At 49.2% G+C, this 25,502-nt stretch overlaps 1 protein-coding gene across 1 annotated transcript in view; it reads left to right on the top strand.

Moving 5' to 3' along the window:
* The first annotated feature begins 836 nt into the window (after nucleotides 1–836).
* The window catches only part of IFNGR2 (interferon gamma receptor 2), a 32,155-nt gene continuing 7,489 nt past the window's right edge, over nucleotides 837–25,502 (top strand). Inside the window, exons 1-4 of the mRNA XM_055567668.1 lie at nucleotides 837–1,108; nucleotides 10,969–11,101; nucleotides 18,448–18,656; nucleotides 22,904–23,049. Coding sequence (XP_055423643.1) covers nucleotides 1,030–1,108; nucleotides 10,969–11,101; nucleotides 18,448–18,656; nucleotides 22,904–23,049 — 567 coding nt within the window. The 5' untranslated portion in view covers nucleotides 837–1,029. The remainder of the gene's footprint in view (nucleotides 1,109–10,968; nucleotides 11,102–18,447; nucleotides 18,657–22,903; nucleotides 23,050–25,502) is intronic.

Below are 25,502 nucleotides of genomic sequence, written 5' to 3'. Positions count from 1 at the left end.
CAACCTCCCCGTTTATGCCTCCTTCCTTTCCTGCTGAACTTGGTTTATGGCTCATATTGAGAGAACAGAATGGACTCAAATCCTTGCTGGCATCCAACGGATAAAAGCCAACTCAGACTCACACCCCCGCACCCTCAGCTCCCGGGGTCACTTCCTCATAGACTTCTTCACGGCCTGCCCCCGGGCCAAAGCCACAGACCATTATGAAATGTGGGGCGGGTCCCTCTGCCTCGCCTTGCCGGGCGCCCAGAGCCCCCAAAGCTCCCCTCCTTCAGTCAGTCTTTCCAAGGCTCTTTCCAACCCCTATACCCTTCGACCCTACTGTCAAAAAAGGGTTAAAAGCTAAATATGTACTTGAAAGTCTGATAAACAAGCAAAAGCTTCAGCCTAAGGGAGGAACGCTGGAATTGTGCAATCCCAGGAAATCGGGGGGCAGTGGGCGAAGATGGGGGTGGGGTGAGGGTTGAGGGCTCCGCGCGAGGCCCATCCGGGGTTCTGGGTGCCGAGGGGTCTTTCCCGAAGGATCGGAAGCCGCAACCCGTCGTCCCCAGCACAGAAGGCGGCGGGTGGCAGGGTTCCCTCTCCCCCTGGCTCCTCTGAGCCAAGGTCGGAGCCGGCCGGCTCTGCGCTCGCTGGGTGACGCCAGCCCCTCGGGGAGACCCCGGCTCGCGCAGAGCCGCGCGGGGCACTCGGGCCGCGGAGAGCCCGGGGACCCCCGGGGCCGCGGTTCCCGGGAGCGCCGGCGCGGGTAGGGGGCGCCAGGAAAGTCCCGGCGGCGGGCGGGGTGCAGGGGCGGGGCACGCGCCAGGAGGGCCGGACCCGGGCGCGGCGGCCGCGCGGGGCGCTCGTCCGCCCCGGGACGCGCTGCCGCCGCTGCAGCCGGCGGGGCTCGGGAAGAGGCGGGCCCCGCGCGCGCCCTGCGGTCGCCATGGCCGCCGAGGCGGCGAAGTGAGCGGCTCGGCGACCCCGCGCCGGGGCCGGGCTGCGCCCCCAGCGCCGCGGAAAGTGCGGCGCCCGGAGCCCTGGGCCATGCGGCCGCCGCCGCCGACTCTGCTGCCGCCGCTGCTTCTGATGCTCAGCGGCTTTGGCGCTGCGGCGCCCCCCGCAGGTAAGCGGGGCCGGAGAGCCCCCGAGGCCTGCCGGAGGCGGCGTCTCGCGGGTGGGAGTCCGCGGGGAGCCCGCAGAAGGTGGGAATCCACGGGAACCTCCATTGATTGGGGGGGCGGTAAACAGGGGTGTCCCGTGCGGGTGGGGTCCGCGGGGAGCCAGGATCAGTGGAGGGGTTCAGGGCTGCCCCGATCGGGTGGGCTCCGCGGGGCGTGGGAGCCCGAAGCGGGTGTGGGATGGTCGCGGGGGGTGGGGGGGGGGATTCCAGGCAGTCTCGGGCCGCGAGCTGGAGCGGCGGGAGGAGCCCCGGGCCGCGCTGCCCCTGCACGAGTCTGGACAGTCTGTAGCTCCTTCTCTGAGAGAAGCCCCCAAAGCTAGCGCGGCTCGACTCCGAATGTCTCCAAATGAGCAGAGGAAAAACCAGATTCAGGGCTCGAGAAGAGGCTGCTTCCGCCGGCCACAGATTCCTCTTCCCGACCGCCTGAATGTAGCGCTGCCTGGCCTCTCCTCCCTGGGGTGGGGCGCAGCCAGAACCAGGTCCAGGCCTACTTTCCTCGCAGTTCCGTGCCAGGGAGGCCTGCCACCGGCGGGGACCTCTGTCCTGGGGATCGTGACTGTACCTCAATCTTAACTGAGGCCGGGTGTGTCTGATTAGCGGTTGTGAAGTCCAGGTGGTCATTCCCCCGGGGTCGGATAAACTGGCCGGCGGAGGAGGGGGAGTGGGGCGGAGGAGGGGGAGTGGGGCGGAGGAGGGGGAGTGGGGCGGCGGCGCAAAACCCAGAAATGTTGCCTTGCGGTGGGCAGGGGGTCAGCTGAGCCAGAATTTTAATCCTAGCGCTGTTCCCATCTGGACTGCCCCACCTAAGCTCAGCCTCCTGTTTACCTCTGACACTAACTGACCATACCTATGAGCCAGGGACAAACTACCAAAAGAGAGAGACACAGAGAGAGAGAGAGACAGAGAAAGGAAAAAGGTGGTTGAGAACATTCTCTCTGTGCATGTCTCTGTGTTTGTGTTTTGCTGGCTTATTTTTCATGAAGTGACTGATATCATAGTTTGAGTAACACTTTAGAGTCTCAAGAATTTATAAGTTTCCTCCCCCTTGGATTCTCAAGCTGTTGTTTGGGCTTGTTTCTTTTTATCAGCATCCCTTGCAAAGCCGTTAAACTCCATAGGTCCTGGATAAGGGAAGCATTGCATCAGAGAGAGTGTGTGTATGTGTGAGTGTATGTGTGTGTGAGAGAGGGAGTGAGAGAGAGAGAGAGAGAGAGAGAGAGAGTGTGTGTGTGTGTGTGTGTGTGTGTGTGTGTGTGTGTGTACTCCCACGCTCGCTGATGTCCGACTCTTTCCCACCCTTTGGACTGCATTGTCTCCTGCTTTGCAAGCTGATTCCTTACCGCTAAGCCATCCGGCGAGCGCTCAGGGAGTGAGTTCAGTTCAGTCGCTCAGTTGTGTCTGACTCTTTGCGACCCCACGGACTCCTGCACATCAGGCCTCCCGGAGTTTACTCAAACTCGTGTCCACTGAGTTGGTGATGCCATCCAACCATCTCGTCCTCTGTCATCCCCTTGTGTGCTCCTAGTTAAATGGCTGTTTCCTCCTGGGAGCTGGACAGATGGGTTTGTATCTTTACTCTGCTCCTCAAGCTTCGAGTCTTGAACAACCTACATTTGCTCCTTCCCTGGGCTTCCTTCAGATGAGATTTGTGCTTAGCCACTCAGTCGTGTCTGACCCTTTGTGACCCCATGGACTGTAGCCCGCCAGGCTCTTCTGTCCATGGAACCCTCCAGGCAAGAACACTGCAGTGGGTAGCCATTCTCTCCTCCAGAGGATCTTCCCAACCCAGGGACTGAGCCCAGGTCTCATGTCTCCTGCATTGCAGGCAGATTCTTTACTACTCAGGTGAGAAGGGAAAGGGAAAGCTCAGAGAAGCCCTCAGATGAGATTTGGGTGTTGGTAATTTTCCAAGGTGGTCCTCTATACAGGGGCTGCTCCTGACTAGTCTGAATTGTTTGTGATTTGTCTGCTGTGGTCCAGAGGTTGATAGAAGTATTTAGTACTTAAGGCCACAAAATTCTCTTACTGTGACTTGCTGACTTGAACATCCAAAGCTTCTCAGCGCTTAGAGACCACTGAGAAAAACAGTAAATCCCCAACCATAGGAAAAACCATAGCAAATTAATGTATATTAAGGAACTCCTGTTTGTCCATAACCTCAACAGTGGAAAGTAATACGTAATAGGAATGTTTGGGGGCAAACTCTACAAATGGCCATAGTGGCCACCATTTATTGGGCTACTCTTTTAACATGGACAGGCTGTTAAGCCATTCTTTTGAAGTAGATAATAACCCCATTTTGCTCCCTAGGAAATCAAACCATTCTTTTTAGGAAGAGACAAATGGTCTAGGTAGATAAGCTGATATCCAGTATTTACAGACAAGACCAACTTCCTGGTTATGGGTGAGAATTCAGGGAGTTTTTTGTTTTTTACTTCTCCTCACCTGCAAGGTATTAATTGGAGATGGGATCACTGATGTTCATCATAATGACCCATCCATGGAAGGATCCTGAAGGGTCTTCTTTTTTGTTTTTGCATGTTTTTTATTGAAGGATAATTGCTTCACAATGTTGTGCTGGTTAACAAGTCAGTCACCGTTCGGGGGGAGGGGGTTTCAGGAGGGAAGGGGTCTTCGATTGTCAAGATTAAATGATTAATTCTGATGTTAGTAGTACTTTATTATCTGTGTGTGATATGTGTTAATCAAACTATGCTATTAAGACCCAGGAGAGCCTGTTCTTAAAAATGTATAAAATCTCAAACACCTGGGTCCAGGGTGGGCCGGAAGTAGCCAGTTGGGGCAGGAAGGTGGAACAGGAGGTGTGATTGTACAGTAATTGTATGGAAGATACATTTGGCGTCTCCCTAGGTTCTCTCTTCTTACCATTAACAGTGAACCATTGCCCCGAAGACCATGGAGAAGGAAGCAGAGTGGGGCTTTGTGCACCCCCCTTAGGACTGTGAGCTTTATCTTGTAGGAGCTAGGGTGCCATTGAAGGCCTGGTGTCCACCTCCCTGGACTGTGTTAGTTTCCTGTTGTTGCTGTAACGATGACCACCGACTTGGTGCCTTAATATAACACAAACTTATTTGCGCCTGGTGTATTTGCTGTGAGTTTCTTTGCCATAGATACCTTTGCCACAAGCATTTTCAACCTCGGATGTTTTCACTGCATGACTAAGTGGCATCAGGCAGTTTTGCCATAATAGATAAAATAACTGGCAGACAACTTGGTTTGACAGTTTGGTTTCAAGTGGTTGAAATGCGAAAGCGTTTCGTAGTGAAGTTGCTGATGGCTTTATCAAGTTGATGGATGATGATGACTTAGTTTTCTTATTATGAAACACACTACCCTGGGAGAGAAAGAGGCCGATGGCCTTAATTAAAGGTGCAGAGTTGAACCAATGCTTCGCATAGAACTCAATATTTATCAACAGACATGTGACAATATGCCAGCACGCTGAGTCTAAAGCTCAGTTACAAATATGTGTCCCAATGCTTAGAAGCTGACACCTTGCTTAACAAAAGAAGAAACGTCAGTGAAAAAGAAAAACCACGAGACGAATCAATACACACACACAAAATATGTCTATATAATAAGAAACAAAAGAAAAGACTTGGAAGACCAGTACTTCGTAAAGCCCACAAAATAAAATCAGTTGTTTGCACAGTATTGCTGTGAATCTACACACATTTTAAATGTATTCAAATATTTTTCATTTTGCAATAGTCTTTTAAATTTTGTTGTTTATTTTTCATGTTTCATTATGTCCAATGTTATGTTTCTCTTTTATTTTTCATCATTTTCCTTTTGATAAAATTTACTTTTATCAAAAGAGATTTGTGAAATTTACTTGTACAGCTTACATAAACTAAATCGCCTTTTGGCCCGTTAGTTATTCGGTGAAAGTGTTTGCAGTGGAAACGCTTGCGGTAAAGAAGCTTAGAGTGAAGGTGTGTGTTAGTCACTCAGTCATGTCTGATTCTTTGCAACCCCAAGGACTGCAGCCTGCCAGGCTCCTCTGTCCGTGGGATTTTCCAAGCAAGAATACTGGAATGGGTTGTCACTTCCTTGATACCTAGAACTGAGTTCAGCATCTTACAGTTCTGGAAGTCATGGTCAGATGCAGACCGGGCTGAGGCTAAATCAAGGTGTCCTAGGGGTGTATTCGTTTCTGAGGATTCTAGGGGGAGAATCATTTCCTTGCGTTTTCCAGCTCCTGGAGAAACAGTGGTGACCTGGGTCCACCCAGATGTTCCAGGATAAGCTGTCTTTAGATCTTCTGTAGGACCCTAAGTTTCATCTGCAACTCCGATCCCCATGTACCTAATATGTTCATAAGAAACACGTCTTCGGGGGAGGGCGCTGTTCTTCTGCACGCGGGGTTAGACCATTGACCCAGCGGTCAGCACGGGCTGAGCCCTCTGTTGGTGGTCACTGGAGGCTTGGTCTGAGTAACAGCTTGCAGCTCACCACCTGCAGCCAACCATCAGGACACCCTGAAACTGTTGTTGTTTAGTCGCTAAGTCACATCTGACTCTCTGCAACCCCATAGACTTGTAGCCCACTGGCTCCTCTGTTCATGGGATTTTCCAGGCAAGCATACTGGAGTGGGTTGCCATTTCCTTCTCCAGGGGATCTTCCTGACCCAAGGATAGAACCCAGGTCTCCCACATTGCAGACAGATTCTTGACTGTCTGAGCCACCAGGCACATCTTAAAAATCACACTTAGGCAGCAGTGTGTGGTTTGGTGTCTGGTTTGCCTTTCATTTGTGGTCCTGCATTTGCCCCTCACTCACTCCATCTCTAGGAAAGATGGTATCATTTCACTTTTCATGTGGAAATTGATGCTCAGGTGTGTTGTAGCAGGATTCCATGGTTCTTGGTGGCAGGATCAGGATTCCAGCTAAAGCCTTTTGTCCACAAATTCTCTTCTCTTCCCAAAGCCTTTGTTAACACCATTGACTGCAGGTCATATGGCTCTAAATATATGGACCCTTTAGAGCCATCCAGATAAGTCCAGAGTTAGTCAATCTTTAAGGAAGTCAACCCTGATTATTCATTGGAAGGACTGATGCTGAAGCTGAAGCCCCAGTACTTTGGCCACCTGATGTGAAGAACCAACTCATCGGAAAAGACCTTGGGAAAGGATTGAGGGCAGGAGGAGAAGGGGGCGACAGAGGATGACATGGTTGGATGGCATCACCAACTCAATGGATATGAGTTTGAGCAAAGTCCAGGAGATAGTGAAGGACAGAGGAGCCTGGCGGGGTACAGTCAATGGGGTCACAAAGAGTCAGATACTTAGTGAGTGAACAATGGCAAGCAGAATTGTACCCACTTCCTGCCCCAGCCTCTCTGAGTCCAGAGAAAAGGCAGGACTTACACATAAAGCAAGAAAGAGAGCTTGAGCTTAGCCTGGATTTCTCCTGGACAAATGTAGAAACTGGCTGCTTAATCCCTGAAGGAGAGACAGCAGGTTACTGGGCTGCAGCCCCATCGTTCCCCAGGCCCCAGGAGCCTGCTCCTCCAGCTCCAGGGGATGGGACAGCCCCCGAGTCTGGCAACACCCAGCCTCCCTGGAGCTCCCGCTCTAGCATCTGAGGAAGAGGAGTGTTGGTCACGTTGTGCTCCTGCGGGTCTCAGCAGCACACATGAAATTAACCCGCTCGCTCCTCCTAAGAACCCTTTGAAGTCTGCACAGTAATCATTGCTGTTTCGCAGATGAGACGACCGAGGCACAGAGAGGTTAAACAAGGTTCTGCCAAGAGCAGGAGGTTTCGCACCCGAAGGTCCTGCGAAGAGCACGGGGCTTTGAACCCAGGCAGTCAAATTCTGGTCCTCCTCACCACCCCCTGGGTGTAAACACAGGACCCAGGTGGTGGGAAACCCAGGTGGTGGGAAACCCAGGAGAAAGGAAAGGGGGATTGGGAGGCAGGAAAGTGCTTTGATAGGGTGGCGCTTGAGCAGAGTACTGAAGGGAGTGGAGGAGAAGCGTGGCCCAGGGAGAAAGAAGGCTCCAGAGAAAGGCAGGGCGAGGTGCGAGGGGCCCCCCCTCCTGCCCCCACCATCGATCCCCTGGAGCGAGGAGGTGGCCAGGGGAGGCCGGGCAGGAACGGGCCTCCCTCCCGAGATGATGCCTGCGGGGCGGGGCTGAGGCCGCTGGTGTGAGTGAGTGGGCAGCCTCTGGTGCTTCAGCATGAAACCCATAGCCCCAAGACTCGGTTTCTTCTCTGAATGCGGGGAAACAGGGGATGCCAACAAACTCAAATATGAGAGCCAGCCTGCAGGTCCCCTGGCCACACCTCTATTACATGAAAGGTGCAGAAAGCGGAAGGCTCTGATGGAGACTCCTGATGTTTACTGAGAAGGCTGTCCTCTGGTCTGCCTGCCTGGCGGGCTGGAAGACATCAGTGGTCCCTAATGCTCCCCTTCTTAGCTGACTGTCTAGATGGGGGTGGGGAGGGGGGTGGAGAGAGAGGGGACGCCTCCTAACTCCTCCCCAGGGAGGGGGAGGCAGGCAGAATAATGGTCCCTAAAGAGATCCACAGCCCAATTTCCGGAGCCTGTGACCACGTTGCCTTACATGGCAAAAGGGACTTGGCAGATGTGATTAAATGAGGGTTCCTGAGCTGGGGAGATTTTCCTGGATTATTGGGCTCAGTGGGCCCAGTGCAATCATATGGATCCTTGGAAGCTGGAAGAGGAAGTCGGAACCAAAGAACTGGCAGCACAAGACAGGCTCAGCCCAGCGTTGCTGGACCAAGAGGCCAGGAGCCAAAGAATGTGAGCAGCTTCTCAGCAAGGAAATAGGCAGGAACTGTTTCTCCCCTGGCTTCCAGAAGGAAGGGAGCGTGCCAACACCTTGACCTTGGCCCGTGAGACCTGTTGTCTGACCTGTAGGAACAATAAGAGCATGAATCTGGGTTAAGACACTACGTTGGCCTTCCCGGCTGGTCCTGTGGTTGAGATTCTGCCTGCCTGTGCAGGGGACATGGGTTCAGTCCCTGCTCTAGGAAGGTCCCACGTGCCGTGGAGCACCTAACCCACACGCTGCAACTACTGAGCCCTGGCACCCTAGAGCCTGTGCCCTGCAACGAAAGAAGACACCACAGCGAGAAGCCCGTGCACCGCAACTAGAGAGTACCCCCTCTTGCCACAACTTGAGAAAAACCTGTGCAGAGCAAGAAAGACCCAGCACAGCTGAAAGTAAATAAATAGATAAATAAACAGATAAAACTTAAGGCAGTACGTTTGTGGTAATTTATTTCCGCATGAGTAGGAAACTAACGTAGACAGGGCAATGGGGGCTTCCCTAGTAGCTCAGCTGGTAAAGAATCCACCTGCAATGCAGGAGACCCTGGTTCGATTCCTGGGTCAGGAAGATCTCCTGGAGAAGGGATAGGCTACCCACTCCAGTATTCTTGGGCTTGCCTGCTGGCTCAGCTGGTAAAGAATCCACCTGCAATGCAGGAGACCCAGGTTCGATCCCTGGGTTGGGAAGATCCCCTGGAAAGGGGAAAGGCTACCCACTCCAGGATTCTGGCCTGGTGAATTCCATGGACTGGATAGTCCATGGGGTCGCAAAGAGTCAGACATGACTGATCGACTTTCACTTCACTTCAACATAGACAGGAGAGAAGGTCTCTGAGATGCTTTGATGGGTGCCCAGCCCTAACCAATCCCTCACCCCCTGAGACCCTGCACAGCACCTCCTGGAAGCAGGACTTCATTTCCTGAGCTCACATTGGGATCCACTGGGCCATAGCAGCCCCAGTGAGCAGGGTGGGCCAGTCTGGAAGAGCAGCCTCCGCCACGCTGCACCTTTGGGCTGGCTTCCGTCAGGCCTGGCATGAGTTGGCTGGAGTGTCAAGGTAGCTGGTTGAATTAAGGTCTGGAAGGAAGGTCAGCCCCAGGCCTTAGCTGTGAAAGTGATGGGCATTCTGTAAGTAAACAGGTGGCCACAGACTCCAGGCCAAAACTTCTTTCAGCAGGAGTGCGGTGGGCCAGGCTCTCAGCTGGTCTTGGCATCCTTCTTTGAGACTGGATGCATTTACTGAAAATGTGTATTTTGAATTTCCTGCTTGGAACTCTGGAATAGTCTGTTTTTCAGACTTTCCAGCTCTGGGTGTTTCTCTTTTGTTCTCAGAGAAAGCCTTATCATCACCATGTGTTTCCTCACGAGAGAAAAGCCTTCCACCCTGGTGGCCTCTAGCCCTATCCTGTAAATCACGAACCATCCCAAGGAGGGGAGATTCTAATATCGGCGGTGGTTCCCGCAGAATGTGTTCTTCTGCCATTTGTGGTTCTCAAACGTCTCAACGTGCATGCGAATTAGCTGGGAAGCTTGTTGAAAATGCAGAGTTCCTGGTCTGGGGTGGGGCATGGGAATATGTATTTTAGCCTCAGTGATTATGACGTTGGGGGAGTCTTTGAGAAACACATGAAGCCCAGAAGACAAGTCCTCACCCTCCCAGGTGTCTTTGGGATTTGCACATCTGGTTTGGGATGTGTGTGTGTGTGTGTGTGTGTGTACACATTTGTGGAGATTTCCCAAATATTCCTTATATCAAAGTCAGGGTCTCATGCTTGTCCAGTAGCCATCAAGTTAATCTTCTCCAGAACCTTCTCCAGTGTACTATGGTTTATTCCTTATTCCTGAAGAAGAAACCAAGGCACAAGCTCTTATGTTACCCCCACTTACTACAGGCGGTCTCACTGCTGTGACCTGGGTTCAATTCCCGGTCAGGGAAGCCTTTCTCCTTCCTCTCCCCCTGCCACCTACCAATTCCCCTGTGGGACCATACCAGCCTCTACTTCCCTGTAGCTCAGATGGTAAAGAATCTGCCTGCAGTGCTGGAGACCCAGGTTCGATCCCTGGGTTGGGAAGATCCCCTGGAGAAGGGAATGGCCACCCACTCCAGTATTCTTGCCTGGAGAATCCCATGGATAGAGGAGTCTGGTGGGTTATAGGCCAAGGGGTCACAGAGAGTTGGACATGACTGAGCGACTAACACTACTACTCCTAAAGGTAGACAGGCGTCCTCATTCAGCCTCAGCCAGGACCTGCTCATATGGAACTGGAACCTGCAGGTGGAAAGGCAGCCCCAAGCCCCTTTCCCCACAGACTGTGTCAACTGTGCCGTCTTTTGTTGTTCAGTCGCTCAGTTATGTCCGACTCTTTGCAACCCCATGGACTGCAGCATACCAGACTTCCCTGTCCTTCACTGTCTCCCAGAGTTTGCTCAAACTCATGTCCATCAAGTCGGTGATGCCATCCAACCATCTCATCTTCTGTCGTCCCCCTCTCCTCCTGCCTTCAATCTTTCCCAGCAACAGGGTCTTTTCAAATGAGTCAGCTCTTCGCATCAGGTGGCCAAAGTATTGGAGCTTCAGCTTCAACATCAGTCCTCCCAGTGAATATTCAGGGGTGATTTCCTTTAGGATGGACTGGTTGGATCTCCTTGTAGCCCAAGGGACTCTCAAGAGTCTTCTCCAACACCACAGTTCAAAAGCATCAATTATGGGATTAACAGATAGTTAACCAAGATAAGAGAGTTGAGGGAACCCTTCATGCAATCTCCAGGGAAGAGATCCAAGGCAGCCCCCATGTACCATTTCTGGTGTGAAGGGCTGTCTTTAGTCAAAGGCTAAAGGCATAGAGGATGTGCAGGGAGAATGGGTAATATCAAAACCCCAGCCGCATGAATTACATATTTTTGTAATTGACTTTTCTCCTCTTGACCCTCCCTGTCTCTCCCTCATCTCCCTCCTTCTCTTATTCTCTGTCCCTTTCAAGACTCCCTGGCCCAGCTGCCTGCTCCTGGAAACCTGAAGGTTCACCTGTACAACGCCCAGCAGGCGCTGAGCTGGGAGCCGGTGTCCCTGGACAGCGACCCGAGGCCGGTGGTCTACCAGGTGCAGTATAAATAGTAAGCAATGTTTCTGTTGGCCTTCTTCCTGGGAGCTGGGAGTGGGATTGTTACGGAACCTGAGGCCAGCTGCCTGTTCTTGCTCCTTGGCAGGACTGTAAGCAAAGTCATCGCAAGCAGAAAGTCCTCTTGGACTTTTTATTTTTTGGCCGCACCCTGTGCAGCATGTGAGAACTTAGTTCCCTGCCCAGGGATCAAACCTACACCCTCTGCATTGGAAGCCCAGAATCTTAACCACTGGACCACCAGGGAAGTCCCTCTCTTGTACTTCTTAAATCTCCAAGGATGGAGATTTCACAACTTCCCCTCCAACCCCTCCGCTCATCCGAAGGCTGAAAGGACATTGACCCTCAGGGAGCTCAGCTGTCCACCACAGGGCAGCTTAGTTGTGTGGAAATTGATTCATCAGTTTAAGGCGGAGATTGTATGAAAGGGCTTCCTGTCTGGAAAGGGCCAGAGGTATCTTTTGGTCTTCATCGTCTTCAGGTTTCAAAATCTGGTTTATTTAGCCTTCTGGCCCGAATTTGGCCTAATAAGAAAGCTGTTCAATTAATGAACAATTAATTCCCAGTTTCTAAGCTGGTGATTCATTTTGCATTTTATTCTGGCCCCTCATTCTGTCCCTCACCTCCTGTTCAAGCCTTCCTACAGTTGGCCATCACTTGATTTACAGTGTAGACACACAGAGGACGGAGAAAGGCAAAATCCAAGCCGTCGTTTACCTTGGTAGCTGCATTAAGTGAAGACCAAGTTAAAATTATTGTGAAACTTCCCTTGTGGTCCAGCGTTTAGGACTGCATGCTTCTAATACTTGGGGCAGAGATGTGATCCCTGGTCAGGGAACCAAAATCCCACATGCCCTGAGGTGCAGCCAAAACAAACAAACAAAAATTATTGGCTAGGTCATTTTTAGATTACTAAATAAGCAAAAGTTTTAAGAGTGGGAATGCCTAGTGCTGGTGAGAATGTGGCTGGTGGACACACACTGAATCACAATCAGTTGTGAGCACAGCCCTCTTGAAAAGTCGGTTGTTCTCTTCATTTAGAATCGTGGGAATGTCCATACTACTTTTTTTATTCTAGGCAGACAATACAACCTCCTCTATCAGAAAAAAAGAAACCACACAAACTTATACTCATGAAGATATACATTCAAGTGTCTATTCATGTCCATTGGCTAGAAGTTGACGAATTGTGTCAAGTTAACTTGTGAATGAGCCCTTAGGGACCACTGAAAAGGCTAATTATGTGTCATATGACAGCAGGTGCAGCTGTATCCAATTTGGAATGAATCTGTGGTCAGAACAGGTAGGGAATGTGGAAAAATTACAAGTGGTTAATTTGTTAGAGGAGGAGGTTTCCAGATGACTTCTTTTTTATCTTTAACTGTTCAGTATAACCATATTTGCTTAAAAAAATGATGGCCTTCCCAGGTGTCACTAGTGGTAAACAATCTGCCTACCAGAACAGATGCAAGACACACCCTGGGTTGGGAAGGTCCCCGGTAGGAAATGGCACCCAGCTCCAATATTCTTGCCTGGAAAATTCCATGGCCAGAGGAGCCTGGCAGGCTACTGTCCATGGGACCACAAAGGGTCGGACATGACTGAGCACATTGTAAAAATTAATTCTAAACTGAGATTTGAGGCCTATCTCTGGATTGCATTTATCTATTTCTATTTTTTTAGAGAGATTTTTAAGGTGGTTTTAGTATTCTAAAATCTTTTTAAAATTTGTTGTAGTATTGCTTCTGTTTTACGTTTTGGGGTTTTGGCCTCAAGGCATTGGGGATCTTAGCTCCCAGACTGGGGATCGAACCCACCTCCCCTGCATTGGAAGGCAAAGTCCCAACCACTGGACCGCCAGGGAAATCCCTATCTACTTCTTAAGTGATGGTAAATTTCAAACATGATCATCTGTAATAAACAGACCCGTCCGTGAGGACCAGATACATCATTTTGTGCCCAGTACCAAATGAAAACGTGGGGCTCCAGGTTCAAAAATTTGGGGGAGTTCAGGATGGCAACAGCAGAGCTTGAAGTCAGGAACCCTCTTAGGAGTACAGCTCTGTGCCACTGCACAGGCCACCTGCGTAAAGCTGGCCCCGCTCAGCCTTCAGTGAACACAGTCTCCTAGAGCGCTGCCCGAAGGTTACAGTAAGAGGAAGTCGCAACTGATCTACCGACCAGCGCTTGTCAGCCTTGATCGGGGAAGTACATTTATGAGTTGACAGAGGGCCTCTAGACACTAGAAGGATTTCTTAAAGCCTTTGGCAGTTTCACATCACAGACTAACCTGTTTCACTCTGTTTTCTATTGGGAAAGCATTTTGTAAGATATTTTTTCCAGGTTAGAGGCTGGTTTTGGTAAAGGAAACAGAGTTGAATGTGAATGTCCCTGTTTAGGGCTAGTGGTAAAGAACCCGCCCGCCAGTGCAGGAAACAGAAGAGATTTGGCTTTGATCCCTGGGTCAGGAAGATCCCCTAGAGGAGGAAATGGTAACCCACTGCAGTATTCTTTTCTGGAGAATCCCACAGACAGAGGAGCCTGGTGGGCTGTAGTCCATGGTGTCACACAGAGTCGGACACGACTGAGTGATGCATGCACGCACATCCACACATCATCCCTGTTTGGAAAAGCTGAGGGGTCATGAAAACTCAAACAGAGGCGAATTTTTATGTTTTCTTTTCAAATTACAGACTTGATTGTGGAAGAGGGCCTTTGATTTTTTTTGCTGGTCTGTTTTTAGATACTTTCACAAGTTTAGGACCTTTTAGTTACATGAAGTAATTTAATTCTGAGGCTCATGGAACTTTAAATTTTCCATTCTGTTTCTCTCCAGGAAACATCGCTGTAACTTTAAATGAACGTGCCTTCATTTTTTGACAGTCATGCCAGCAAAGCCAAAATTACATAGAATACATTGTGCGAAAGTTTTAAGTTTAAATCTGAGGCGGCAGAGCCTCTGGCCTAGAGTCTGTTTGGCCCACAATGGTTTTTTGTTGTTGCTGCTGTTGTTGTTTTCCTAACTAGTGTTAACATTTACAAATCTGGAGATTTCACTTTAAAAAAAGAACCGAATTTCCGTTTTTTCTTGAAAATAAAGGCAGGCAGAGAGCCGGGCCCTTTCTAGGTCACACTCCACCTGGCCTCTTGCCACGCCAGGGCCTGCCCACCCCAGTCTTCCCAACCCTTTTTTTCTTAACTTCACTTTTTTCTCATTTTAATAGCAAAGCACCTTCTTTATAGAAAATCTGGAAAACCCAGAAAAGTAAAAAGTACAAAATTAAAGCAACCTGGGGTCCAAGACAAATCACTATTCTCGTTTTAGTGTATTTCTCTCTAGACGTTTTTTCTAAATACATGGACTTGTTTGCAAATATGCCAGCATCTGCGTGAGACTGAAACAAGACTAGAGTCACACCTCTGGGTCCTGCTTCCTTTTTTTTTCCCCTTTTAACTTAATGTAGTTAAGCTTGTGAATATTTTTTCCTACAGTTATTTCAGTGTGAACATTTTTATTCTATGTTTTGTTATATGATGTATCACTCATGATTTTTTTTTTAACTTTTCCCCACCCACGAGTGGTGTAGTTGACAGTTTGTGACTATTAAAAGTAATGTCCTCAAACCAAAATCATCAATGACTGTTTTCATCCATTTCTGGAAGAGGACTTGCTGGGTTCACAGAGGACAGACTTACTTAATCATTTCTGGAAATGATGTAACAGAAGGTGAACAGGGAAATCATTGGTTGCTCAGGTTGTTAATAAATATTTTTAGAGGGTGCTTAGTAGGCACCGCTGCCTTTTCATTTGAAAAGACACTGATGCTGGGAAAGACTGAAGGCAGGAGGAGAAGGGGACGACAGAGGATGAGATGGTTGGATGGCATCAGTGACTCCATGAGTTTGAGTAAGCTCTGGGAGTTGGTGATGGACAGGGAAGCCTGGCGTGCTGCAGTCCATGGGGTCGCAAAGAGTTGGACATGACTGAGCAACTGAACTGAACTGAGTAGAAACCCCAGGCCCTGGTCCAGGCATTTTCCTCTTGTCCACGAGATCAACCTTCAAGACAATCCTAAGAATCAGATGCTCTAGCGCATCCCCATCTTATAGATAAAGAGACTGAGGAACAGAGAAGTGAAGTAACTGGGTTTGAACCTGGGTAATCTGGCTCTAGAGTCCATGTGTTTAATCACGAGGCTGTGCTCTCTCTCATGATTGAGGTTGCTTTCAAAATTAGACAAACTGGGGGACAGAGGCTGTCCATATGAACACATTGCCAGGAGCCAGGACCGCTTGCTGGATATTGCTCAGACTGGCTGATTCATCAGAGGCTTGGGCAAGAGGCTGGGGCTCCAGGCCTGGGCAGTATCATGCCATGAGGCTGTGTTCATTGCATTATCCATTTAAATGGGGCCCACAGCAATTTATTTTTACCCTTTACAAATAGATGGGGAGCCAAACAGTGTCAGCTGTCATTTAAATTTGGATGGTTTGTGCCATTTTAAACCCCGTTCTTAAGAAACACTTTAAAAAAGTAGTTCTGAATGTACAGAAATAACATACAGAAATGCAACAGATTTCTGTGTATTAATTTTGTAACCTGCAACTTTACCAAGTTCATTTATGAGCTCTAGTAGTTTTCTGGTAGCGTCTTCAGGATTTTCTGTGTGTAATATCGTGTCATCGGCAGCAGTGACAGTCCAACCTGTTCTTTTCCGGTTTGGATCCCTTTTATTTTCTTTTCCGATTTGGGTCCCTTTTATTCCTTTTCTTCTCTGATCGCTGTAGCTAGGACTTCCACAGCTGCGCTTAAAAAGCGGCGAGAGTGGACCTCCTTGTCCTGTGCCTGGTCTTAGAGGAAATGCTTTCAGCTTTTCACCACGGACTGTGATGTTAGCTGTAGGTTTGTCATAAATGGCTTATATTGTGTTGCCATGTGTTCCCTCTATGCCCACTTTCTGGAGAGTTTTTTTCATCATCAATGGCTGTTAAATTTTGTCAAAAGCTTTTTCTTCATCTGTTGAGATGATGGTATGGTTTTTGTTCTTCAGTTTGTTGATGTGGCATATCACTGATTAATTTGTGGATATTGGAAAAAATCCTTGCATCATTGGGATAAATCTGAAACGGACAAGTTTGGAGGAGAGAGGAGGAGGTGGAACATGGTAGGTCAGTTCCCCGGCTAATCCCAGAGGGGGCCTTTTGCCCCAGTTCAACAGCTGGAATTGGCAGGGAGAAGGTGAGAGTACCTCCAGGTATCTATGTAACTTAAAAAAAAACCACCCACCTGCTTCTGTAGCACAGCCCCCAGTCTGAGAGGGGGCGCCTGTGGTTTGTGATCCCCTTCCCAGTTAGGTCCCAGGACTCAAAGGTACAGTGGTGTGTGAGTCTGGTGGGCATCTTCGGTGGAAGCCTTGGCCACATGTGTTGATATCACTTTCATCGGGTTACCTGCCACTTTAGCAGAAGCTGAGTCTCCAGACTGGGTCAGAGAGACCCTTGGAAGCCCACGTGGTGTGGGAGAGCCGGCGGCTGTGACCCCAGCCTCATCTCTCCTGTCTCCCCTGGCCCTGCTTTCCAGGCCAGAGTTGCTGTCCAGGGCACAGCCTGTCTCTCGAGGGAACACTGCCTGCTGCCCCCACTGAGGCTTCTAGAGTCACCCCTCTGCCTTTTCTCAAGTCTGTCACCTAAGGACAGAGCTCAGAATCGGGGATTATTAATAGAATCCCGCATGGGCATGTGGTATGGGAATGCATGGGGTACATTCTCAGTTACAAGGATGCATGGCCTTACAGGCAGCAAGGTTTCCTTGTGGGCAGGACTCTCTATTTTTTACAAATGGTTTATTTATTCCTTCCTGGTTGCACTGGGTCTTCGTTGTTGTGCAGGCTTTCTCCAGTTGCAGCGAGCGGTGGGCTGCTCTTTGTTGCATCGTGTGGGCTTCTCACTGTGCTTGCTTATCTTATTGGAGACCACGGACTGTAGGCTTGCAGACTTAAGGCATTGCAGCCCATGGGCTCGGTAGTTGAGGCTGGCGGGCTCCAGAGCACAGGCTTAGTAGCCTGTGGCACACACAGGCTTAGTTGCTCCACAGCATGTGAAATCTCCCCAGACCAAGGATCGAACCCTTGTCCCCTGCATTGGCAGGGAGATTCCTATCCACTGTACCACCGGGGAAGTCCATGACTCTTTTTAAATGGGCAGCTATGGGGTGAAAACAAAGCTCTACACCAGTGAGAAACTGGGGTGTGGTTGCATGAACACAGTATCAGTTCTAAGACATAGGCCACAGAGGCTGAGTTTGAAGCATTAACATTGGCTGTGGAACAAAATGGGAGAAAATATTTGCAAACCATATATCTAATAAGGGACTTGTATCCAGAATATATCATATAAAAAAACTCTTACAACTCAGCAATTAAAAGGCAAATAGCCAAATCAAAATAGAGACACAGGATTTGAGTAGACGGTTTTCCAAAGAAGATATGCAAATAGCCAGTAAGTACATGAAAAGATACCCAACATCATTAGTCACCAGAGAAAATACAGACACTTGAATGGCTTCAATAAAAAAGTCATAATAACAAGCCTTGGTGAGGATATGGAGAAAATGGAACCCTCATACATTGTGGCCGGGAACATAAGATGATGCAGCTGCTTTGGAAAACAGTTAAAAAGAGAGTAACTCTATGACCTGGTAAGTTCATTTCTGGGTATACACCCCAGAGAACTGGAAGCATAATTTCACACAAAAATTTATACGTGAATATTCTTAGCATGATTCACAGTAGCCAAAAAGGTGAATAAGCCAAAAGACAAATAGCCAAAAGACAGCCCGCCTGTCCGTCAGAACATGAATGGATAAACGCAGCGGGACGTTAATTTGGCCATAAGAGGGGTGAAGTGCTGATCCGTGCTACAACATGCGTCACGCTTGAAAACATACTAAGTAAAACAGGCTAAGCGAAAGGCACTGATCACAAAGACCACATCACTTATGATCCCGTTTCTACCAAGTGTCCAGAACAGGCAAATCCTTAGAGATAGGAAATAGATCGGTGGTAGCCTAGGGCTTAGGGATTGGGGGAGATCGAGAGTGATGCTCTAAGCATGGGGGTTGTTTGGGGGATGATGAAAATATTCTAAAATGGGTATGGGGAGGGTTGCACCACCCTGCGCATATACTGAAAGCCATTGAACTGTCCCCTTAAGTGAGTGCAGTGTGTGATATGTGAGGAATATCTCAATGAAAAAATTTTTCAAAACTCAACCCTGGGGGAACTGTGATATGTGATCAAAGAGAGATTTCTGCTAAGCGAAATCCTTTTTTTCTGTTTGCAGCAGCACCAGTAGTAACTGGTATGACGTCAACAAAGAAGATAGCAAGGTGGATTGTACGAACCTCACCAGGACAGAGTGTGACTTTACTGCAAACAGCCTCTCGGAGGGGTTCCCACGGCGTTTCAACATCTCTTTACGTGTTCGAGCTAAGCTGGGGGGCCTCGTTTCTGCCTGGGCAACAGCACCTTGGTTCGAACACTATCGGAATGGTAAGGGGACTTGCGTACAAATTCCTTTAATGTTTGCACTTTGCTTTTTGCTAAGTGGTACTGACTCCATGCGCCTAAGTCCTGCCTCTCAGCCTAAATAACCAGCACCCAGATGGATGTGATGGTCAAACCAGAGTACTGTCCACAGAGGCTGGGGCTAGGGGAGGGTGATTTGCTACACTAGGGAGTTGCCAAACCACAGCCTGCAGGTCAAATCCAGCCATCGACCTGTTTTTGTACATAAAGTTTTATCAGAACTGTGAAGAGTGTGTACACGCATACATAATAGATATTATCATACATAATAGAATATTACTCAGCCATTAAAAAAGAATGGAATAATGCCATTTGCCACAGTGTGGGTGGACCTGGAGATTATCACACTAAATGAAGTAAGCCAGACAGTGAAAGATAGATATTATATGATATTACTTACATGGGGAATTTAAATCTATAATACAAATGAACTTACTTATAGAACAGAAACAGATTCACAGATATCGAAAACAGATTTAGGGTTACCAAAGTAGAAAAAGGGGAGAGATAAATTAGGAGTGTGGGATTAACAGATACATACTACTATATATAAAATAGATAAGCAGCAAGGACCTACTCTGTAGCATAGGGGACTTAAAATAACCTATAATGGAAAAGAATCTGAAAAAGAATGTATGTACAGGTTTCCCAGGTGGCGCTAGTGGTAAAGAACCCACCTGATACTACAGGAGACATAAGAGACACAGATTCGATCCCTGAGTTGGGAAGATCCCCTGGAGGAGGGCACGGCAACCCACTCCAGTATTCTGGCCTGGAGAACCCCATGGACGGAGGAGCCTGGCGCGCTACGGTCCATGGGGTCACACAGAGTCAGACACGAGTGAAATAACTTAGCACCATGCACGCAGAGGTATATATACACACACACACACCTGAATCTAACAGTATTGTAAATCAACTGTTCTTCAGTTTAAAAAGTTTTATCAACACAGTTTCCCCATCTATTGATGTACTGCCCAGTGCTGCTCCCAAGCTGCAACAGGCCAGCTGAGCTGTTATGTTGGGGGCTGTCTGACCTGTCAGAGCCTAAATTCACCCTGGCACTTGACTGAGAAAGTTGGCCAACGTCTCTGCTGAGTGGGATACTATTAATAGTGTATTGGCTTCACTGGTCACTGTCATCTGGCACAACTTCTTTTATGTTCAGGAAAGCTCTTAATTCAGCCTTGACTGGTACCTGTCGCATAGCAGAAAATATCTGTGGAATGACTGCATGAACAGACGTCCTCCCGGATATTGGAAGGGGGCATCCGAGTCATCAAACACTAGTTCATAGACTTGTTCCTTTTGCTGTTGTTCAGTCACTGAGTCATGTCCGACTCCCTGCAACCCCATAAACCACAACACACCAGGCTTCCCTGTCCTTCCCCATCTCCTGGAGTTGGCTCAAACTCATCTCTATTGAGTCGGTGATGCCATCCAACCATCTCATCCTCTGTTGTCTGCTTCTCCTCCTGCCCTCAATCTTTCTAGCATCAGGGTCTTTTCTAATGAGTTGGCTTTTGGCATCAGGTTTAGTGATTCATTTTTTACATGGTCAGCTATGCCTGATGATTCTCCCATGTCTACACAGATGCAAAGTATCTTTGGGAACTTCTTGGGATCTTTATTCAAGCTCAACAGAAGTATAAGATAGTTGAGGAAATGTGATTGCTGTCTAGATATTTGATGACTTACTAAGCAATTGTTGTTCACATACTGGAGATGTTTTAATGGTATTTTGTTTATTTTTTAAAGGGAGGGGTCTGGTCTTTTCAAGATACACATCTTATAGATGCAGCGATGTAATGTCTGAGATTTGTTCCAAACCATCCAGAGAGTGGGAGGGTCAAGGTGGTCCTTACAAGGTGAAGGAGAAACAAAACTGCCTGGGCCTCGACGGTTGATGTACAATTGGGTGACGAGTACGTGCTCTTTGGCTAGTCTTCTCTACTTGCTATGTGTTTGAAATTTCCTGTAATAAGAAGCTAAGGGGGAAAAAAAAATCAGTAGTTTTTGCTAGCGGTTTGAGGATGGGACGAGAAGGCAGTGTGGTCCCTGCCAGCTGGTCATCTACTGTGGACCAGGCCTCTGTCCTTGAATGGAGCACTGCCAGACATCTGAGCTGTACCTCAGTGGGATTAGTAGGGAACAGAGTAGGCGGCGACAGAAGCAGGGCCCGTCGTGATGTCACCAGGCCCCTGGCAGCCAGCTGCTGCTGTCTGTCTTCCCGGCCGGAATCGGCTGGCTGTGCCATTGGTTAAGTTACTGGCAGAGTGTCACTTTGAGCCGGTGGTGTTTGCAGAGCCCATTGCTGCTTTCGGCGCTTGTGGTCGAGTCAGGATGGGTAAACAGCGTGACGATGCCTTACCGAGGGCTTGAGGGGAGAGGGGTTGGGACGGTGGCTGAAGGGGGCAGGCTTTAGCATCACGTAAACCTGGGTTCAGACCTCAACGCTGGCCCTAACTGGCTGCTACTCTGGGCAGATCATATCCCTCTGGGCTTCAGTTGCCCCTCTGAGAAATGGGGATGGCCTTGCGTGGTTGTTACATGCAGATCTGTGCGGACACACATGTAAAATCCGTGTTGCCAGGTTTCAAGTGATCGCTCAGGCCGTGGGCGCCGCTGTCAGTAGTCACCGCACAGACCTATCGGGTCCTCCTTCTGGGCCTGGAGAGAAGGCAGGCTGTCCGCCCTGGAGAGACAGGCTCATCACGTTGGGATCAGACTCCTGGGCGCTGACCTTTCAGTGGTGAAGGGATGTGGTCATCCAGGCACATATACCCACTCCCTTGGGTGAGTCACAAAAAAGTCTGGAGAATCTGCTCAGTGGGGAGGGGGCCCTGGCCCTGCACATGGGCAGGCTGACCGGTGCTCTGGCGACTTCACCGTCTAAAGGGCAGCTTGAAGATGTGCGTGCCAGCGTCCGTGAGTGGGTGTGATGCGAGCTTTTTCTGTTCCTCGTGGCCAGTCTGCTAACAACACTGAGGCTTGAGACGGTGAGACGGGCCCCACCCGACAGTGTATCTGTCTGGACTTAGTTCCTCCACCAGAACAAAGGAGGTGAGAGGACAAGAGTGCAGGCCCTCCGGGGACCAGTTACTTTACGCAGAGAGAAAGGTGGCCAGACCACGTGCCTAACCCTCCCCAACCTGGGAGAGCCCAGGGTGGGGCGTGGAAGCGAGAGAGAAAGCCAGCCCCCCTCTCGTGAACAGGTGACAGTTCCCAGTGATATGATCGTCTGCGTGCGTGTGTCAAACGTGCAGAAACAGGCCCCTAAGAACTTGGAGCACATGACCTGTTCTTTGATCTGAGTTCCTCCGGTTAAGTATACAGTTTAGATGCTTACTTAACAAAGGCTATAGTCTTTCTTCTATGGTGTACCAGAATCACAGTACTTGGCTCTCCAGTGATATGTATTCCAGAACATGAAAAGTCTTAACAAATAGATTTATGATAGTGTTATTGTTCAGTCGCTCAGTCCTCAATCCCCTGGACGATAGCCTGCCAGGCTCCTCTGTCTGTGGGTTTTTCCAGGCTGGAGTGGGTTGCCACTTCCTTCTCCAGGGGATATTCCTGACCCACGGATCGAACCCACATCTCCTGCAAGTCTCCTGCATTGCAGGCAGGCTCTTTACCCCTGAGCCACTGGGGAAGCCCTTGTGATAGCAGTGTTTCATGCTATTATGTTTACGTGTGTCCTATTGGAAAAAGCTAAAGGAGAAGTGTATTTAAAAGTTTGTAAACACCACTTTTATCTGTATAAAAAAATATGTAACAAAAAGAAAATATATATAGAAGGTAAGAGCTAACAAAATCTTTTCATGAAAATTTGACCTTTGGTTAACCTTCCAGCTCTCTGGAAACCTGATAAAGCTGGCCTATAAAACATGTTATTAGCATAGCATATGGCAGAAAGACCTCTGGTAAAGAATCGGCCTGCCAATGCAGGAGACGCAAGAGACACAGGTTCATTCCCTGGTTGGGAAGATCCCCTGGAGGAGGAAATAGCAACACACTGCAGTAGTCTTGCCTGGAGAATCCCATGGACAGAGGAGCCTGGTGGGCTGCAGTCCTACAGTCCCTGGCGGCGCAAAGAGTCAGACACGACTAAAGCAACTCAGCACTGCACAGTATATATATACACACACATACATGTACACACATGTATCTACATAGATTGATGGATCTCGTTTGTAATTCTATTTCAGCTACCATTGGGCCTCCAGAAAACATCCGGGTGACCCCAGAAGAAGGCTCCCTTATCATCAGGCTTTCTGCTCCCTTTGATGTCCCTGCCACCGAGGCCTATTTTGTGTATTGTGTCTACTACTGGGAGAAGGCAGGAGCCAAACAGGCAAGAGCATGTTCTTCTTTGTTTTTGATGTTCTTTTCTTTGGAGTTTCTGGGTAGCAAATGAAAGGCCAAGGAGGGGATTTCCCTGGCAGTCCAGTGCTTGAGACTCTGAGCTCCCGTTGCAGTTGGTGGGTTCAATCCATGGTCAGGGAACTAAGATCCCACAAGCTGCTCTGCTCAGCCAAAAGGAAAATCAGATGGCCAAGGACACCAGGGTATCCCAGTGCACCCGTAGAGGACAAGACCCATCTGCAGGGCCCTCTCTGCCTCGTATCACACAGTCCCCGCAGTCTGGGTCTGGATTCAGCTGGTGCCCAGGGAGTCTCTGCCACACTCCAGCATTTGGGAAGGTCTCATGGGCCTGTTTCTACTCATGGGCATATTTTTACTCCTGCAGTCTGCAAGGTTAAGCTATGTGACCTCTCTGATCTGAATGGTTTTCAAAGAAGGCAATGTGAATAGGTGATAAGTCTCAGTGAAGGCGAGAAGAGGGCATGTTCCAAGGAGAAGGGCCAGTAGGTTGGAGAAGGCTGGGCACATCTGGGAACTGCACATGCCCGGATCCATCAGAAATTCGGGCCTGGGACTCCCCTGGTAGTCCAGTGGTTATGAATTCACCTTCCAATGCAGGGGACACAGGTTCAATCCCTGGTTCGGGAGCTAAGATTCCCACATGCTGCGGGGCAACCAAGCCCATGCACCTCAACAAAGACCCAGCACAGCCAAAATAAAAATAAATTAATTAATTAAAAAAAGAGAAATGGGGCCATGTGAGGGCCTCGGGCAGGGTAAGGTTGACAAAGGAGCGGTCAGAGCAAAGGGGCCTGGTGTCTGGGCCAGGGTCATCTCCAGTGTCTGATCATCCAAGCTGCATTTTTTCCCCATTTTTTGGCCACACTGTGTGACAGCAGTGGGGGTGGGGGGTGGGCCTTAGCTCCCCAGCCAGGGATCGAACCTGTGCCCCCTGCCATGGAAGCCCAGAGTCGTAACCGCTAGACTGCCAGGGAGGTCCCTTCAAGCTACATTGAATGATGTTTCACTATGTGTGTGAACCTCCTGATTTCCCACGTTCAACATTACTCTAATTTTTATAAGAATTTTAAGAGCTGTATGTTTATCTGGAGCTTTCTTTGTGTCTGGCACCGGGCCGGGCACTTTGGATACATCCTTTCGTTTACCCTTTGCACCCATCAGTTTCACTGAGAGGGAGAGCGAGTGTGAGGACTGCCCGAGGCGAGCAGAGGAGACGCCTGGCCCCAGGGCCCGTGCTCTCAGTGCTGCGTCTCTCCCACGTTGCTGATGTTTGCACTTGCTCTGTTTCTTTATGAAAGTGAAAGTCGCTCAGTGTGTCCAGCTCTTTGCGACCCCATGGACTATACAGTCCATGGAATTCTCCAGGCCAGAATACTGGAGTGGGTAGCCTTTCCCTTCTCCAGGGGATCTTCCCAACCCAGGGGTCGAACCCAGGTCTTCTGTACTGCAGGCAGATTCATTACCAGCTGAACCACAAGGGAAGCCCCTGTTTCTTTACGGTGAGTGTAAAAACACTGAGGAAGGCAAAACTCACTGAAGGGCAGACTCTCAGCAAATAGGGAAGAAAGAAATAATCGTTTCCCAAAATCTGAGTTCACAGTTCTGGTCAACTGGAACAGAGGAGGTCTGGAAGAATCTGGGAGGGATTCCCCTTTCAACCAGAGCATCTATGCTTTGGACTTCCATGAGCAAAAGATTCTGTGGCTAAAGTGACTCTGAAAGCCACTGATATGGTCTCCATTCCAGCTGTGAGTCCAAATGTCAAGGGTCCCCAAACCCAACCCCTAGATTTGCTCCAAGGATCCTCGGGGACTTAGCGTCCAGTTGTACTTAAGGCTGTGACTTATTACAGAGAAAAGGCACAGAACAGAGTCAGCAAAGGGAAGAGACACAGGGGGCAGAGTCTGAAGGAGTCCAGGCAGAAGCTTCCAGGAGTCTTCCCCTCATCACACAGGCTACTCTCAATTCCCCCGACAAGAGTAAGCAAGTATGTGAAATCGCATCTCCCGGAGAAGCTCCTGGGAGACTCAGTGCCCAGGGCTTGTACTGGGCGCTGGTCACACAGGCACCCTCGACCCAGCAGAGACACCAGGGCTCCTGACTCCCAGAGGGAGAGCAGGCGTTCAGCATCAGAAGCATCATTTATACATTAAAACAGCCTTATCACTTAGGAATCTGTGGGACGCTCCTCAAAGCCAAGTTCCCAGATGCCAGCCTTGGGTCAGCCTTACAAACAAGACCTTTCTAAGGACAGGTCTCCTGCGTTCCTTACCGTCTCAGGCCTGAACGGTAGCTCTTCTCTGTAGTCTGTGATTCTTCTGGAAAAGCCAACTGGCTGCTGAAATAAACTCAAAAAAGAAGAGTGTTGGGTTCCCCTGGCGGTCCAGTGCTTAAGAATCTGCCTTCCAAGGCAGGGAACCT

Source organism: Bubalus kerabau, chromosome 2, assembly GCF_029407905.1.
Source record: "Bubalus kerabau isolate K-KA32 ecotype Philippines breed swamp buffalo chromosome 2, PCC_UOA_SB_1v2, whole genome shotgun sequence".
Lineage (NCBI taxonomy): Eukaryota > Metazoa > Chordata > Mammalia > Artiodactyla > Bovidae > Bubalus > Bubalus kerabau.
The sequence above is the reverse complement of the archived record's forward strand: the minus strand, read 5'-3'. Positions and strand labels throughout refer to the sequence as shown.